Source organism: Varroa destructor, unplaced genomic scaffold (assembly GCF_002443255.2).
Source record: "Varroa destructor unplaced genomic scaffold, Vdes_3.0 BEIS01000007.1, whole genome shotgun sequence".
Classification (NCBI taxonomy): Eukaryota; Metazoa; Arthropoda; class Arachnida; order Mesostigmata; family Varroidae; genus Varroa; species Varroa destructor.
This window is the reverse complement of record NW_019211460.1, coordinates 33,544,830-33,564,871: the sequence shown is the minus strand read 5'-3', so window position 1 is coordinate 33,564,871 and position 20,042 is coordinate 33,544,830. Positions and strand designations below refer to the sequence as shown.

General features: G+C 40.7%; 1 protein-coding gene across 5 annotated transcripts in view; it reads right to left on the bottom strand.

The window, feature by feature from the left end:
* LOC111254172 (uncharacterized) overlaps positions 1-20,042 on the bottom strand; it is a 76,096-nt gene that overhangs the window by 50,160 nt on the left and 5,894 nt on the right. For 2 of the 5 annotated variants that reach the window (XM_086974642.1, XM_086974644.1), the window contains exon 2: positions 13,370-13,660. Coding sequence is in view for 1 of the 5 variants with exons in the window: in XM_086974648.1 (XP_086830774.1) it covers positions 4,887-4,931 (45 nt within the window). In the remaining 4 variants the exon portion in view is untranslated. Of the gene's footprint in view, positions 1-4,886; positions 5,120-13,369; positions 13,661-13,780; positions 14,007-14,106; positions 15,973-20,042 lie in introns of those variants that run through there. The other 3 variants (XM_086974645.1, XM_086974643.1, XM_086974648.1) reach the window with 3 other exon arrangements.

Genomic DNA, 20,042 nt, shown 5'->3' with positions numbered 1-20,042 from the left:
GACAATTTATAGTGCGGAGCGGGAACGCTACTTTCTACCTGGCCCATTTCTGAAATAAGAGCGATGAACATTGAAGAAGGCGCTTCATATAATTTATATAGCCCGTCTGAGATTTATCATACCCAAGATTGAAAAAATTGGTTGGCTTACGGCAAACAAGCATCTACTGTTACATGTATACAATACAAAGAGGCATTTTTTTTCTTTACTTAAGCAAAATATGCATAAGGAAGATATAAAGTTAGGTCGGAACTCGAAGGACAACAAGATTTTGGCAATCAATCAATTGATGAATGAAGCGCGTTTTTTTTTTCGACAAACGACGGGATCGTGGCTACTTGGGGCTTGTCTAGGGTGACGTTAAAAGTATCGAAGTTCATATCTAGCGTTTTCGTTTAGTTACTCAGCAAGTGATTCTTTCTCATCAGTCCGTTTTAGCCCCTGGTTGAGTTGGCGTTAGAGATCTACGATGAAGGGTGGTGCGTTGGCGACAAGGCAAACAAGTCCGTTCTATAATCCCCGTCAATTTATGAAATAATTTGGGGAACTATGAATTCATGCCCAACAACAATGGTTATGTTAATGGCACAGCATCATACAGCATCCACAGAGTGCGATGGTGAGAGTAAGACCAAAGCTTGCCAAGCTTCCAATTTCAAGCTTGCTTGAAATACTATGGTTGGATAATATCGTAAGATACTGGAACGCTACAAGGTCATAGGTTTTCTCAACTCGACCACCTGAACAAAAAGAATCATCGAATATATGAATGAGATAGTGTTGATCCTTTGGCAACTACGAAGTTAACTTCTTACGTTATTTACTTAATAGTTACATTATAAGATTTGGTTCTATTTAATAATTATTTTTCTTCAATACAAACAGTATTTGTTTATTTCATTTCGGTATGATTTTAGTGTAAAGCAGATCATCGTTCTGGATAACGACATTATAATGATCTTTTTTTGTTTACGTTTGAACTATCGAGTGTTTTAAATTAAACAGAAGAGTTCGTAGCGGCCACTTCAGCGCATTATATGTTTCAGTTGTAGTACCTGTTGCCCGTCCGTGAGGCTCCTTTGACCACCGTAAAGGCCCTCGGTACGGTCTTCGTATATTGAGCCAAAATAAAATATCTGCCTCAGTCTAGGATGCAAATTGTCCAGCTGACCCGTTGTATAATGTCGTCCTCGTATGTGCAGTTCGTCCACTTATGTAAATTAGGGGTTTTCCACGAGGGCTCCTTTATAGTAATGCTGGCCGCCGACGGTTTCCATGGCCCCCAACTTGAATTTTCATCTCTATGGCAAGTGGCTAAGTAAATGAAAAGCTGGTCTAAAAAAAAGTTTTTGTCCCTCCAATTTTCTCGTGTCGCGCTAATACGGCGCGCAAGCAACATCGGGCCCGGTGGCCGGAGCTGTGGCGTGGTGACATCACAACATATGCTGAACTCGATGACACCTGTCATCGTTGTCTCGTTAAGGTTGTCGATAAGCCTCGCTATCAAGGCCCCGAGGTGCCATCGTGGAATACGGCAAAAGTAAGCACCAATAGTCTATCGTACAACTTGAGATTTGCAATACCGAACAGCTTACCAAGTTTCAATGTACTTATCGATGTAGGCTAGTCTCCACTATGGCCGGCAGTTCGTCGCTAATAAACAAGTTGATCTTCTCTTCGACAGGTTTCTTTTCGAACAGGTATTGATGATAGGCCTCCATGGTCATTGCTTTTGCTTTGTCCAAAACACTGTTTAAGGTATATACTAGCTGCTTTCTCGGATCCTGGCAGGCTGATCGACATCTCTCTACGCTCAACATTCTATATGTCCAGTTAGTTACTGGCTTATCTTAACACAGACACATCATTAGCAACGACCGAATTAATATTCTTCACATTCATCATCAACGAAAGGACATTACATTGGTCGCATGTAAACTTTTTTAGCTAAAACTATAAACTATTACTGGATACAAGCCTGAAGGAGATCGTCCATCATTGTCTTCATTGGCAGTGTCGAAACTAATGCTGCCTCTATAGTTAGCGTGACAGAGTGAGGGTTTCGATGGTAACAAAGTGACTTCTACCAACTACTAGTTATACTCAAATAAATAATAAGAACTTCACTATAACAGATATGTACGAGGTAGGAAAAACCGGTCGCTGAAACAATTTATAGAAACGAAACTTTTGTATCGTTTTCGAGGCCAGAACTCAACATACACAAAGTATGAACCAGTTAGTAATAGACAACGAACACTCCACTATGCCAATTGAGGAACCATATTGTGACGCTACTGGCCGTGCGTAACAGAATGCAGCACAATCCTCTTGCTTTTTCTTGGTAGACAACGTCTACCTGAGCAAGAAGCGGCGCAGGAAAGCGCCTGTTCCTTTGCTTTGTTTCCGGCAATTCCGGAGCGTTCACATCTGAAACAGTCCAATATCTATTAAAGCCACTATTATATCATGGAATAGGCAGTGGTCATTGTCGGTTAAATCAAGGATATCAAGTTAATATCAACTTCAGTTGCGAGCTTCACTCCCTCCCTCATACCGACACATACTCCGGCGCAGGAAAAGCAAACGAATCGGAGCGAGTTATTAAGTTTGCTAGCCGTCACCTGTCTACAGGAAGCAGTAATGCCTTGAGGCGGTGTAACAACAGTGAGAGCTTGGAGCCTGAAGGGCTGCGAGCTCCGGTCGACAAAGCGACAGTGATTCTAGATGTGGTAGGAGGGGAAGAACGCAGCAAAGCATGGGATGGGGCATTAAATAAAAGTATTCTTTTCTTATATACCAAGAGCAACAGCGGCAGACGCGCTGAGGCCAGGTCTTTCCTGTGAAATTAAGAGAAATTGCTTCTGAGCACATAGCGCGAACGGATGAAGCGTACGTTCTAAGCAGGTTAATCTTAGTGGCGGGCCCTGGCTGCCTGAGGATTTCAACTGTGGCGGAAACCCGACAGGAAGTAGGTTCTGAATCAACGGGGTTGCTTGGTTCGCCACGAAAGGGCTCTGGGTGAGAGCGAAGGAGGGGAGCGTAGAAGCAGCCTAAAGCGTCGACACCTCACTGGCCATCTAACAGATGTACATTAGGCCGAACTTGGCTTTTGTAGTGCGCTCGGTTACCAAATGCTTCGTAACTGAATGCCATGACGGCTAGGTGTACAACATGTACAACGACTATACACAGCGATGTGGATAGACAGACATTCGAGCATGCCGTGACATTCGTCCAAACGACAAAATGCCATTACTCTAATCTGGCTCACTTTGACTGGTCCTGTTGTATTCGTTCTATAAAATAGATTCGCTGACAAATCCATTCAACTGCGCTTCTGACTGATCATCGGAAAGGCATAAGCGTGTAATATCATCATTTTGCACGTTGCTAGTTTACCACCATCCACAACCGAATCTGCGACAGTTTTAAGTTATCGTAGCTAATTTACCGTTGTTCGAGTTGAATCGCCTACCATACACGAAGGTTTTATATAGCTAAAAAGACCTTCGTTTAAGTTACCTTAGCATCGGGACATTAAACAAAGCATAATGCGAAAAATCCGCTCTTCAATCTCAATGGGATCTTCTCAATGAAAATGCTGATCGGTTTTTTCCCCATAACCCTTCAAAGGCTTTGTTCACAAGTTTAAACATTCATTCGGTTCGGGTAGGCGTATAAGGGTGTGTACATCGTACATTTCCAAGTAGAATATACTTGCGACCTCGATACATTTATGACTCGTCATTCACTAACCAAACCCCCGAGTATGTCGCCGGGCTCTAAGTTATTGCAATCGGATGTAATCTAGCTCCCTAGGCGGTAATGCTTACCGACGTGGCCGTTTGCTGTGTACGTTACGAAGCACATGGGGGTTGCCACTGGATTAATATGACAGCGACAGGATCGAAGCCATCACAGCGTACCTCTGTGTACACGATTGATACCTCGCGAATGTGTCTGTATATTTATAAATGTCTGTGTGTCGAATAGTAATGGCCTCTTCTCGCTGATTGTGCTAAGGTAATGTGACTAGTGTGCGTGCTATTGTTGGCCATTGGCACACCTTCCAAAGGAAATAGGCTGCTTGCCTTAGGCTAGGTTATCGCAGTTTAAGACCTTTATAGCTGTACATTAAGGTGATTTATATCTATAGAGATCTATAAAAAATGGCACAGTTCCATACCAGATGTACGTTTGGAAAAAAAGAACGCATCAATTGATATTACGCTGGCAATGCTCGAGTACTGAGAAAAGTGGTCGAGTATATTAAAAACGCACTTTTGTTATTTCTATTTAATTTGGTGACATTTGTAACCTGTGCCTAGGGTTCAAATGTAAAGTCTTTACAAATACACGTGTGTTATTGCATGACGGGTAGATTAGAATCGATCGAATAACGATTTTCTGATTGAAGCCAAGTGCTGGGTTAGGAAAATGTAATGGAAAAAAAACGATGAAATCTAGCATTGTTAGACACGACGCCTAGTTACATATCACTCCAAAGCTGTCGTAGTTTATCTTAGAAAAGGGTAATTGGTCTTGCATATCTGCAAGATCTGACTGATCAGGACGACACTAGAGTATTAAGACGATAGCCGATAAGTGCAAACATAGTTAATTCAATTACGATGCACCCAGAAACATTTGATAAATTTGAGGCCAGATTTTTCTCATCGAATTTAGACACGCTGCACTACTTCGAATATTTGTGGTAAGCGTAACGATTAATAAAGCACACACAGGTATTTTGCAACGCTTTTTAACAACATTATGGATATTCGCCATTGACTATTGTCGTCTCGTACAGGGTATTTACCGTCCTGTCGCAGTTAGTTCGAGGTGATTACCAACTAGAATAATGCTACTATTGGCTTGCCCACCTCGATCTGTATCAGCAACCCGCCAGATTCTCGCCTCTTCAGCATTGCCACAATCGAATCATAGATACCGGCTACTCTTGGCTTGCCGACTGGATCTGTTTATTTTAACATTCACTGGTAACACCTAGTTTAATTATCTCGGCTCCGCACGAATCATCATCTGTACAATATTTGCATGGGTCGAAGTCAATGCACTGTTTGCATGAAAAATAGCTGCACGACCGCCGTCCGCGTGCAAGCTAAAGGTTGCCTTTTGAGCGTCTGCTCCGAAAGCAGACGATCGATCGCAGCGACGAAAAACATTGAATACGATAGAACTCTTTCGAAATCAACGTTTAAAGGCGATAATTGCTCTCATCAATTTATATGAAAGGTTCAACTTCTCTATATAGTACAGTTGTGGAGCTGCTTTCAAATAAATACATTTTACAATAACGCATTTGAACTTATCCTGATCTATTCTATGCCCTTACTATCCCATTATCTGGGATTTGCGTACAGCCCCCACATATGCGGGCATATCTTCGTCACATGTTAACATAGGCGCTTATGAACATACTTGCACGTTGAACTTCGTTCAGGTACCACTTCTGAAAGTATGCGAAATTCCCAATAAATAAGCACGCTCATGTGTCGCGCATTTTGCGTATATAGGTGAAATCTGCTCTGATTTTTATAATGCTGCACGCTCACATTTTTTTTTTTGCAAAATTTAGATTACGTTATACTGGAACTATACCGTGTCTGTGACTCTTTAATCCCCCTTTTCTTCTAATAGGTAGAGATGTTGGTTATTGAACAAAAAACCTAACATCACTCAGAGTCTTGCTATTTAGTTGTCAGGCGAAAAAAATCAACTGAAAAGCATTAAAATTACATAAATTCTTACTATTTTCACCCAGGCATGCCGGTGTGCTCATTCCTTAGTCGTTAAAGCTAATGAACAAAACAAATAATGAAAAAAAAAAGGTAAACCACCGCTTTATTGACGGTGGCTCGAAAGTTATCGCTTCCTTCTACTCGATTCGGCGTTACATGGCGCAGGCCTTATGGGTGATTGGCGTTTTCGCGTATATCCATTGACGTGCGGCCAGAGCTCTGTGGGTACATCATTGACAATAAGTCATTTCTCGGCATTATTTTTCCCTAACCAACCAGCCAGCTTGCTAGTCCGCTGGCTGTTTTTTTTCTCCAATCTCCTGCCTAGCTGGCCTACCGAACGCTGTATCATCTGCTCCCGACGGCTAGAGAAATATATGAATCTATGGCCTGGCGTCAACGCCGCTTTTCGGGCGACTTTCTATGTTGCTGACACATTTACTGTGCCCGCTGCTCGTCAGTGATTTCGCTAAACGTGAAGTGATTTACACACCATATTTCACTACTACTACTACTACTACTACTACTACTGCTATTACCGCTACTACGACGTAAAAAAGTGGCGAAAAATTGAAAAAAAAAAAAATCAAGCGAAAAAAGAAAGACGGCGGCAGCGACGACTACAGTAGTGATAATAAAAGTCGCATAGTAATTTCTTCAAAATCTTTAAGAACTTGTTCGGGTCTCTTCAGACCCGCGATCCGATACCTCGACCCGATTATCGACTGGCTGCGTTAATTTTTCGCAGCAGTACAAGTAAGCTGAAATCAATTAAACACCCATTGAAAACGTAAATTACAAAGAGCTTTATCATTAATTTCAATTTTCACGCAAATGGAAGTTTTTGTCACTGTGGCTAGCAGTCGCGTTTCCGATGACTCCGCTTAAACCGTTATGTCCTTTATCGATCATAACGTGTTGTCGGCTATGGCATTTTTTTTGGTCTTGATGAATTTAGATATCTCACATTGTAAGTGATCGTGTATATAGTCGTCTGCGAATTATTTCATCTACTATGCATTATCATTGTCCGACCTTGAAGAAAGAAAGAAAGCACCAAAATACGGTTAGATTCAGCCAGGACGAGGATTTACATGGGAGAAGGGTGAGAAAATTAGGGAAAACTAAATATTTCCTTTTTGGCTAGTCGCTAACAACGCATTAAGATACCGTATACATGACCCGTATTCTTCAACAGCACCGGCTTTTTTCTAAGCATATATATATATATAAAGCTTGCGCTCGTTCGCAGGTTGCTTACAGCGCATATTTTGTCACCCTTTTACCCTTCCCGCGTTACCTCTCTCGCTATGATCTAGCGAAGAAATATGTCACCGGGGACGAACAGACGGTTATCCAGTGGAAACTACATTGTTGCCAATTCCCGATTGCCAGCTTGCTGAATGTCGTCTGCTGGCCGACCTCGTTCATAGTTGTTGTCAATTCTTTTTATCCCATTTACCATGCTCCCCTACCTGGACCTCACTTCTTCGTTTTTCTTTGCCTGGTGAAAAATCGTGAATCCACGCTGCAAGCCACTGACGCCATCAACGACGTCATAAAGCTTCTCCGTATCGTTACCGTCATATTACATGTATCACTATCAGCGATCGTGCAGGCGTCAGGCATTTTGGGCCGTGGCGCCGAAGTCACTCTGCTCATATCAGCACCACGCTACGCTGTGACGATCATTGCTAATATATAAATGTTTCTATTTTTCAAAACGAAGCTTCTGATGGCGGCGGCGGCGACAATGAAGACGACCACCAGATACTTTTGTCATCTTATTTCTTCTTTTTTTTTTTTTTCTCTATTTCTCGTCGGAACTTTTATTGGAACTAACAGCTCAGTGCGAGAGTGTGCATTCAAGCTATTGGAGAAAATTACCCTCGTCTATAGCATGTGTCTGCCCGATCATTTATTTAATGAAATAAACCGTTTATACATATATCTATCTATGTCTTTCAAATAAATCACCGCTGCTCCACAGCGCGCGTCGCATGCACAATCATCAGATTCATAATATCCGACGCCAGCAGCAGAAGCATCATCATATCCACTCAAATTTTCAATCGTCAAGTCAACGGTTACTTTGGCAACAAACAGCCGCTCAGTCAGTGGCTTGCCCGCACAGCAACGATTTGCCGTTGACAACCTTCAAATGTTAATGCTGATTCGACTTCACCGATGGGACTGGGTTGCGGAGAGAGGGCCTGGGTCGATAGGGTCTGTAGTGGTTTTGCTGAGGCCGTGGCCACTCACCTGTGTTGTAAGGGAGTGCTTACCACGCGCATATTGTAGAAATCGTCTGGATGTCAACGGTGTACGATGACTGGCCGTTCACAAGTGTGTGCATGTAACTGGACGTGTGTGTGTTCGTCTCCGTAAACGTTAGCCGTTCAGCTTCAATATTTTCCTCAATAAACAATGCATCAAGCTGGCCACAGCAATACAGGCAAAGATAGGGCAGCGAAAAAGAGATCGCCTGACGACAGAACTCGCGGACAAATGCCCAAAGCGGGACATCATTTGCAGACGACATAGATGACGAGAGCTGCATTCCGTCGATATGTTTTGCGACGTCACCAAAGAGATGACTGCTGGGCGATGGCGCAACGGAGGCGCCCCATGTAACGACACCGTACTTTTACCGTAGCCGGTTCAGGGAGATCGACCCTTAGTTACACGCATGGCGTCGAGTGCCGATGGCAGGATTTTTTTAGGTCGAAAAAAACGCAACAGTTAGGTCAAAACTCGTCCTAATAGGAGGACATGTTTCGAGGTTTTTCGTCGAAACTATACTAGGTAAAAGCTGCATGTTTTAGCTAATCTAGTGCTGAAGCTTCAGGTACACACAAGCGCACGCCATTTACGTAGGCATGCATTATTACGCAAGGGCACGTACTTCATTTACTTCTATATGAAACTATAGTATGTTATTGAATCAAACAATTCGCCAGAGCCAAATTAATAATCTACTTGGCAGTTCTACCTGTCGGAATAAGCAGATGCATGGCCGCTATCTACATCTGTTGCCAAGTAGATTATTAATTTTTCTCTATAACGGCATATTGTTTCGCTCTGATTAGTTCGTCACTCTGGCGCGCCAAAAGGCTCATCCATGCTATGAAATCTGTTACAGCCTAGATACGACTGATGACAGATAGTATCAACTAGTAAACCGGACGACGATTGACATAATCATTGTCATGGCCCCGTTTGAATTTGTCACTCTATATCAACCGCAGCGGGCCTTTGCATCTTATTGGAGGTCGTTACTGCTACCCCCAGTCGATGTTTTCCCGGCAGGAGACAAGTTTTCCTGGCACAAGTTCCACCCGTTGTGTATTACTCGAACGTTCACAGATTGCGTTACACACATATCATTGACCCTGGCTGAATAGCCCAAAAAACTACAGTATATGATAATCATCAGTCCGGCGCAAACTTTCTATTTGAACAAATTTCCCATATTTGAATATATACATGCATCATTCGGTTGTTGTCCAGTCGTTCTTATATATCATAGCTCATAATAAAAAGTAGGCGAAAGACACCTGAACATCAAAATACCGAAATAGTTCTTCCTTCCATCGACTAAATGTAGAGTCCGTATTGTGTACATCTTTTCTTTGATTTTTCTTCCTGAATTTTTCGGTATGATAAGTTGTCAGTAACTGGTTTGTGTTTCCTTGGAAAGGCAGTGGCACTTCGCTGTCTTCACATCGTCTGCGTATCGCGGAACTGCAAGGGCCGTCCATGGCGACCAAACTTGCGGCTTTTGTCATCGCATGATGTGCTAGTGGGTTATTACGGTTGACATTACGAACATTACCATTGTGCCGAACAGCACACGTTGGCGCAAACGATGCGATCTATATTCCTCGAGCGAATAGGTAAATCTTTCACAGTATCGGTAAACACGCATACACACAGACGTTCACGGACGCACGCAGTAGACTAGAAGTGATTTGTTTGTATTCTTGGCACGTGCATTTTGTACTGAAAGCCATCATAGGCGGGCATCAGCGCTTCGGTAGCCTTTACCGTCTGCTGTTTTCTTCTCTTCTTTTCCCTTTAGCGCAGTATGTTACCGCGCTTTGACGCTTGCCAGATTACGTGCGTTCCTATATGCGCGACAAGTTTTGCGATGGATCAGCACTGACCTACCCCGTCAACTCGCCGGCTTCGGCCCCAAACACGACTGCGCACGGCATAACAGCGGCCGCCTCCGCCGTAATAACGGCAACGGTCACCGTGCAACAACGGTACTAGGATCAGCCGAACGGACAGGAACGATAGTAATAAAAGGAAAACCAGTGACTGCCAACGTCGTCATCTGCTATTTGACGACACATTACATCTATTTCTTTGCTCAATCATATCTGTCGTCTGGTTACATGAGCATTACGGATGCGTACCTATACATATCTGTTCTGCCACAGTTCACAAGCAGATGTAACCAGGTGACGGCAAGCGTCAGCGACAACTGCCGTCTGTCAGCTAGGACGAACGAAAAACCGAAGGTGCAAGAAGCAAGGCCCTTTTCGCAGATGATACTTGATTGACATTGCACTAGCCAAAGCTAAAACCGTTCATATTATTCCAGGCAGCTCTGACTTTCGTGATCGGTTAGCGGGTAACATATTTGCCAGCTAATCTTAAGTACATGGTGTGGTCTAGGTTCGAACCATAGGAAACATAGGGACGCGATTCGTTGGCCATCTGACAGAGTGTCTAATGACGACGCCGGACCTAATACTCGAAACGTAATGGCCTGGAGATATACTTGCCAGCAACTTTTCTACAGTGGCAGCACTGCGATGGACGGCGTCGACAGTGTTTAGTTGCCAGTCTATCCGTCCGCTCGAACAGTATATTATGACGTTTTGGTCTCGTCCCGTCTGTGTAATTGGCTCTTTGTCTGATTGTGCCGTGTATCTGTACGTTGACTCGTTACTGGCCTGTTTGAGCGTCCTCCCTTGCGATGCGTTTCGCCTCCACTAATAGCTGGGGCAAACGAGCAAGCTTAATTGCGATTGCGACCGTTTTGCTGCATCCTTTCATAGATAATATGTCATTATACGTAATCTATGATATTATAACCGGTTTGTTGTTCCTGTCGTCACTCTCGCCGCTGCCAAAAAAAAACATATTATGAGAACAAGTAAATCATTTCAGCGTATCAGCAATGGCGACCGACATCAACGGAAGCCGCAGCAGGAGCCGCAGTTACCGCTGCACCTACGACTAAAACTTCTATACTTTTGCGTTTGCTTTTGGCATCAGTTCTCTGTTCGCTAGAAACGGTAGAAATTAAGAGATATAAAATGGAAACGTTAATACTTTGCATCCTGGTCGTGCGTGGAGAAAAATAAGGTAGGAAAAATGAAGAGCATTATGCTTGAAGGATTTTTTTCTGGATTCTAATGTTCGAGTTTCTTTTCGTCGTCGTTAAGTGCTAACGATAAATGTTGCTCGACCAGCATCGTCGCCAAAATACTAATAGTTCTATACCTACACTTTGTTATATAATATGCTCTGCTTTATAGGCGCACAAGATGTAGATAGCCAAGACGACAAATAGGTCGACTTGGGATGGCACACGAACAGACAGCGGGGCGCATAGCGGAAGCAACATACATCGAATTATAGAGAATAAGACGCTGACAATCATACTATTTTGTTCCTATTGGCTAGAACGCGTATGTGCAGGTGACAGAAGGCCTGCCTTAAACCATGGAACATTTTAGCCCTAACTGCTCAGGCCACCGCCTAGTTCCGTAAAACGTTTCTTACTTTAGGCAAATACACACCAGAACGTGGTGACAACGCTATTTACTCAGTTGATTGATAGGTGTACACTGTGCAAGTTTATACGGTCTCGCCTACCTTGTTTGTCTGTCGACAATGCGTCGGCTGTCGCCATAACGGCTCAGTTTTGTCTCGCAACGAGTATAGCTTAGTAATGCGCATAGAGATAATGGTGGCTGACTGGCACAATGACTACATGAGAAAATTCAATTTTTATAATAGAAATGACTATGTACTAATTAAACCTATTTACTATTATTATATAGGTGATCATTTGATTCAAGTGTAGAAAGAGTAAGGATACATCGGGAGAGCAGGCTCCAGAGTAACTAAACAGATTGATCTGAACGTTCCGAGTACCTTACCGTAATGCGTGGATCATGCAATCGTCTTTAACCACTTGATTTTTCTCCATCATTTAAACGTGTGAACACTATTCTTATATTAAGTAATTATCACCGTCATTTTTAAGTGGATTTGTTATGTAATCGTGGTGAACCGACAATCCTGGTTAGTGTGAAATCGAAATGGAAAAAAAAACCCTTAGAGATTGTATGCTTGTACGAATTCAGAAAGCTAAACTATATACTATGGGATTTGCTATGGGATTTCGACGAACTAATGGCACCAAACTTGACGGCTTCGTGAGCAGCTTTCGTTCACACATTTTGCATTGGCCAGCGAAGCGGCACACTGTTAACTATTGTTTAGCTAACAAATTGATCCGAAGAATCAACGTAATCGATGACTGATCGATTGTCGTCATTTTTCATCTTCCGTTTGTTCTCGGACCCGGCAGCAGCATAAAGGTCGAAATGTGTATTTTCCGTTTTTTCTGTCATTTCGCTGATCTGTTTGCTGTCACGCTGCTTGTGTCAAACCATTGATACCAAATTGATGTAATTTGTTGTCTTTTTTGATGTTGTTGTGTTCCGTTCTATTCAGCCTCTATGATCAGTTTCTAACATCTCCTCTATCTGAAATACGCGCGTTCGTTCCCACCTTGACCAGTTTGGCGTATAGTTAATAAAATAGATATCTGCCTCTTAGGAAAGCTTAGCGGAAGCGAAGACGATAAAACTTAAAGGCATATTAAGCATTACGATGATAAAGACAACAAAAGGTTTTTTTGCAGAGAAAATGTCAGTTTCAATAAACTTTTTTCCCAAGATGGTTAAGTTGACGGAAAAGTGATAAATTAAAGGTGATGTCACGGTTGACTTCAGAGGTATCGTTTTCACACTCTGTATCCCCTAGTAACACTGACGTGAATTTACATTTGACGAATGAATCTTCTGATCGAGGTCGGTGTGAAAAAGAGAGAGGGTTACCATTTAGGCTGGATAGGTGAAGCATCCTTGACGTTTTAATGAAGTAGCCATGACCATATAATGCATTTGGATTTTTTTAGGTAGTCGACTTCTCCTTAAGCTTACGTACATATCACCTTCCATAATCAGAGGACCATAACGTACTTACTATCGCTGTTAACCAAATAAGCCTAAAATTCGGCTTCTGTTTTAGCTATAATCGATCGTTGATTATTTTTGCAGAGTTTATGATACAGTGTCAAAGCGTGACTATTCCTTAGCAGCAAAAAATGGCTACGTTGCGTCTGCTAGCGCTGAAGGGTTATATTTACCTCGGCGAACTGCCTTCTTGCATTTTTGCTCTTCAGAAGGGATAGGATCTACAAAAAGTTCCCGCCATTATCTGGTGCTGCAGGGAACGCATGACGGACTATTCCCCTGTTATATATATATCAGTTTCTGTTAAATTTTTTTCCTTACCTTAACGGCGGGGAGGAACATATGTTGAACATATCAGCTGATATCGCTGCCAGCCGTGTAGCCACCTAGCTTTCCCTGTGTTCTACGTATTTGTAGTGTATTTCTATGATGATGTTTTCCGTCATCGTTCCTTCCCAATAACTCGTGCACAAATCATCTGCTTTTTACGGTTCGCTCAATAGGTGCATCCGTTACTGCTCCTCCTGTTATGACCTGTTAGCGTGTCCCCCCTCGACTCCGTGACGACATAGTCCAGACAGAGCGAACGTCTTGGCCGCGCCTCAGTGTGACCTACAATCGTTGAGACATATTGTCATAAGGAACATATTAATGGTTAACACAAGCACTCACATCTATATATTCTGGTATACACGGATCCACAGGGGCGAGCTGCTCGTAAATTTGACGTACAACTATCAATATAAGCTTTCCCGCAACGCCTCCACAACGGTCGAAGCAAGCCACGAAAACATAACACAACGGAACGCATTTTAACTCAGTGCGTTTATCTCCTCTTCTCTGCGACAAAGGGTTTTAGTAGTGTTGACGTAGCCGAACTTAATATGATGCCGATTTTGTTATTATATTCCTATTCATTGTAACTGAATAACTTCAAAGTCACAAGTTCGTTATAGCTATGACATGAGGTGTCCTCTCTATTGACACAAATATAATTCAGTAATAGCAAGCAAGGTATTTCTTCAGATGTCTATCTATATAAACAACACAAAACATACAGATATGTTCATATCCCCCTAAATACAAAAGCCACCAAAGCCCGTTAAGATTAAAGCGCGAAGGACTCGCTCTCCGCTGCCGTCATGCGCGGGCCATGACGGCAACGGTAAGTAAGCAACAATGTATTGCTTGCAAACCGGCCTTATATAGTATAACAATTGTAGGGCTGCTGGTAATAGTAATCGACAACCCCTGCAACAAATGACAGAATATGTTTACATACACATACATATATATTTCTTTTGCAGTTAGTCGTTAAAAGAACGAAGCGCGGCTCAAGTATTAGTGAACGTTGAAGGTAAACAGTATCAATGAGTGAACCGCAGAAAAACTACGATTATAGTGGTGCTAATATCCATTGCGGTCTGATCATTGCATGATGATGAGGCTGATGACGTTGACTACGGTGCAGCGGCTGACGTCGCGGTCTTAACCGTCATCCCTTCCAAATGCAGCCGTCTGATCGCAGCACGACAACGAAGACGCTCTGTCTATTCTATTTACAAAGTGTGTGTAGCCGCAGACGAATGCGTACGAACGACGCAGAAATGGGCCAAAAACAAGAAACGGAGCTGGTACGACGGATAAATGTCGCGCTGTTCGGCATTAGCCGTTGTAAAATCAATCCACCTTTCTGCATCGTGGCGCTTCATTAAAGCACAAGGTGTCCCGTCCAAGTAGACGTCAGATTTTGGGGAGCTTACGTAAGTCGAGAAAGATTTGACACGGTACCGTAGTTAAATGCGAGCTATCCTGCGGAAGAGATGGGACATAACCGATTATAGATCAATCTAAGTTGGAAAGAAAATGATGCCAACAATGATGACCTTGGCCAGTGGTGTTGGGAAAACAAAGCACAGAACCAACCAACATAGACGAGGGTATGGCTATTGGGTGTCTATAGCCTTCTGTTTTTGCTTGTTCTTTCTGCAATGAGGAAAAGACCTACCATTACCAGCACCATATCAAACTGTGCTTAATCTATTGGCGAAAAGAGAGCCTCAGCCGAGGGCCAACACATCAATAAAATATGAAATAATGTCAAGAAATATGCTGTCTAAATGTTGCATGTAATTCAGCAATGCATAAACGAGTAAACACTATAGACATATGCTTTAATGGAATTGGACTCGTCCGCAAAACTTCATTGTATTTTTGCTGTTGTTGTTGTTTTGTGCGGATTCCTTTTTTATTTTTCTTCGCATCGCCGAATGAAAGGTCATCTGGGCAGAGTCCTTGATGACACTTACATACCGGTATGGGATGAACAAAGCAAAGTAATCAATGCAGGAATGCTTCAGAATACGCTAGAACTACTTATAGTTAGGTTATATATAGGTTAATCATATAATTTTGTCACATTTTCAACTTTGGCCTCATCGATCTCATGTTTGTACAAACCATGATCTTTCTTGTTCTGTTTCTGGTGATTTCTACCGATGCCTTACTATTTTCGCTTTGTTTGTTTATCTTATTGCATCTGCTCATTTAGCACCAGCTTTATCGGTTCTGTTTCAACGTTGAGCAGAATCATTCCTTCCAATCCACTACAGTCGACACCGGATCCATTGCCACTTTGTATACCAGTTCCTATTGATAGCTAAAACGTTCTTTCATACTTAACTCGTAAGTGACACAAAGTAGAAACGTTCCGTGAGAGCGTGTATATATACATATAACGAGAGGGAGACTTTGGCCATTGGAGACGGACTGAGATAGAGTGGCGATAATATTGTAGTAGAGCGAGATAAGGGATCTAGAAAGATGTCAAAATAGGGTCTCTAGCAAATTCAAGAGCCCCACAGAACTACTGGGAAGTGCATGTAAACGATACGTTAGGTATAGTATTGTGTTCTTGGTTCACTCGGCCATACCCGGTCCTATAGTCAGCTTTGGTATCGGCATTTCTGATCTAAGATTTCCAAGCTGATCTGTTTATAGTTTATAAATATGTAAAGTTCTGCGGTCGTTCTGTTTGTCGACAACTCCGTAGCCAAATGATTTTTCATTTGGTGGGGTCCCGTCAGTGGAGATACGGACTGAATGTACCCGAAACTACTTTGTTTCTCTTTCAATTCATCCTATGCTACAATCAATAGTCAGATGATACGTATCAATACCGACTTGGTCTTGTAAACCTTCTAATACGAGACTGCTGGCATTATCGCTTCAGCAGTTACCCAAATCCATTAGCATGCATATAATCATATATATCAAATACATATATGTAATCAATAAGAACAAAATTAGAAGTGCAATAGTGGCTTAAAGCAGGAAACTGCTCCGTGTGATCATTTGTGGGAAAGTCCAGCTTTTGCCTATTCATCTGCCTACAAAACGTACACTGACAGTATGGCCTCGTTTGTATTTTTCCATGGGTGCGTGTCCACGCACATCGTAATACTTTTATGCGCAAGTCCTGGTTTAGGTTTCATACTCTGCAGACGCTAACTATATTGTAGTAGGTGGTCTACCTTTTTCGCCCAGCTGTAGACTACCCCGACACTAGGTGGCTACCTACTTAATACTACTAGGTAGGTGATATCGTTTGACGTATGGTCGCAAATCGACTACCGGTAAAACGTGTGCTACTGACATTTCTTCGTTGAAACAAGAAAAGAAATCACAGGGACCTTCGTCACTTAAATCACTTCATCCTATTTCATCCTCAATTCCTCTTTCTAAATAGTGAAAACATTAAACGGACGAGAAGCAAATAGAAATGTCGCTGTGGATTGTAACTATCGCCAACAGTGAAGAATTCGCGACTTTGGGAACGCCGAGGCGAACGATAATTGAATTGAACGGAAACAACAGCAGCCTACTCAAGGGGCTCCTTTGTCCTAGGGTATAGGGTGTTGAGGCCCCTGTACATAGAGTGGTTATTTCGGCCTTTGTCATCGGCATGAAGCAACCTACCTATACTTGGGACTCTAAAACAGAAAACGATTCCCATCGGTTTGGCTTTAATATCTATGTACTTCGGCGTACGTTTTGTTGGATTCATCCTTTACGTGTGAATATTGCCTTCACTGAATAAATCGGTATCACGGCCAGTCAAATAGGCACATGCTCATTCTGCTATATTCCACTATATGCATACGCGACCTAAAGTTGCAATTCTCTTGTCCTACTCATTTTAGTTATAGGATTGCATATGACGCACGAAGCTGTAATCGAGTCAGCAGTCACCATCTGTTTCTGTTCCAGATTTTCCGTCTTCGACTATAAATTCGTACTGTAAAGGTTAGAGGTCCATTCCCCATCAGAAATTTGTTTTACCTAGCGAATATTTTTTTCTGTGCTTCTTTTAAATCTGCTATTCCACGCAGGTTTCCCGCACGTTAATTCACGTCCACATTGACTAACATCTTCTATCTTTGCTGCTATCACTCTTCCTTTAGGCGATGGCTGCGTTAACTCGTCTGCTCCGGCATGTTTCATTTCTACGCCTGTATGTGTCATTTTCTGTTGCTGCCCCATACCCACACACACCCCACTCACCCCCCAGCTCCCTCCTCCCTTTCTCTGTATCTCGTTAATTTTCCTAGGACGGTTCCACCCAGTGCTTCTGCAGGAGCTTCAAGCGGCTATGTTGACGCTGATCTCTCTGCCTGGTCAAGCGTTCAAATGTCGTCTGGTCCCCCTCCTCCTTTCGCCTCTTTCTCCACCCCTTTTTTACTACTCTTACTATTCCCTCTCGCTTGCTGTCGTCATTTGCGCCTCTCTTCCTCGAAGAGGAGCGGCGGAGTCATCTATCTGTCTATCTATCTATGTATCAATCAATCAATCAATCAATCAATCAATCAATCAATCAATCAATCAATCAATCAATCAATCAATCAATCAATCAATCAATCAATCAATCAATCAATCAATCAATCAATCAATCAATCAATCAATCAATCAATCAATCAATCAATCAATCAATCAATCAATCAATCAATCAATCAATCAATCAAATCTATATATCTATCTATCTATCTATCTATCTATCTATCTATCTATCAATCTATCTAATCAATCAAATCAATCAATCAAATCAATCTAATCAATCAATCTAATCAATCAATCTAATCAATCAATCAATCAATCTATCTATCTATCTATCTATCTATCTATTAATCTATCTATCAATCTATTAATCAATCTATCAATCTATTTATCTATCTATCTATCAATCTATTAATCAATCTATCAATCAATCAATCTATCTATCTATTAATCAATCAATCAATCTATCTATCTATCTATCTATTTATCTATCTATCTATCTATCTATCTATCTATCTATCTATCTATCTATCTATCTATCTATCTATCTATCTATCTATCTATCTATCTATCTATCTATCTATCTATCTATCTATCTATCTATCTATCTATCTATCTATCTATCTATCTATCTATCTATCTATCTATCTATCTATCTATCTATCTATCTATCTATCTATCTATCTATCTATCTATCTATCTATCTATCTATCTATCTATCTATCTATCTATCTATCTATCTATCTATCTATCTATCTATCTATCTATCTATCTATCTATCTATCTATCTATCTATCTATCTATCTATCTATCTATCTATCTATCTATCTATCTATCTATCTATCTATCTATCTATCTATCTATCTATCTATCTATCTATCTATCTATCTATCTATCTATCTATCTATCTATCTATCTATCTATCTATCTATCTATCTATCTATCTATCTATCTATCTATCTATCTATCTATCTATCTATCTATCTATCTATCTATCTATCTATCTATCTATCTATCTATCTATCTATCTATCTATCTATCTATCTATCTATCTATCTATCTATCTATCTATCTATCTATCTATCTATCTATCTATCTATCTATCTATCTATCTATCTATCTATCTATCTATCTATCTATCTATCTATCTATCTATCTATCTATCTATCTATCTATCTATCTATCTATCTATCTATCTATCTATCTATCTATCTATCTATCTATCTATCTATCTATCTATCTATCTATCTATCTATCTATCTATCTATCTATCTATCTATCTATCTATCTATCTATCTATCTATCTATCTATCTATCTATCTATCTATCTATCTATCTATCTATCTATCTATCTATCTATCTATCTATCTATCTATCTATCTATCTATCTATCTATCTATCTATCTATCTATCTATCTATCTATCTATCTATCTATCTATCTATCTATCTATCTATCTATCTATCTATCTATCTATCTATCTATCTATCTATCTATCTATCTATCTATCTATCTATCTATCTATCTATCTATCTATCTATCTATCTATCTATCTATCTATCTATCTATCTATCTATCTATCTATCTATCTATCTATCTATCTATCTATCTATCTATCTATCTATCTATCTATCTATCTATCTATCTATCTATCTATCTATCTATCTATCTATCTATCTATCTATCTATCTATCTATCTATCTATCTATCTATCTATCTATCTATCTATCTATCTATCTATCTATCTATCTATCTATCTATCTATCTATCTATCTATCTATCTATCTATCTATCTATCTATCTATCTATCTATCTATCTATCTATCTATCTATCTATCTATCTATCTATCTATCTATCTATCTATCTATCTATCTATCTATCTATCTATCTATCTATCTATCTATCTATCTATCTATCTATCTATCTATCTATCTATCTATCTATCTATCTATCTATCTATCTATCTATCTATCTATCTATCTATCTATCTATCTATCTATCTATCTATCTATCTATCTATCTATCTATCTATCTATCTATCTATCTATCTATCTATCTATCTATCTATCTATCTATCTATCTATCTATCTATCTATCTATCTATCTATCTATCTATCTATCTATCTATCTATCTATCTATCTATCTATCTATCTATCTATC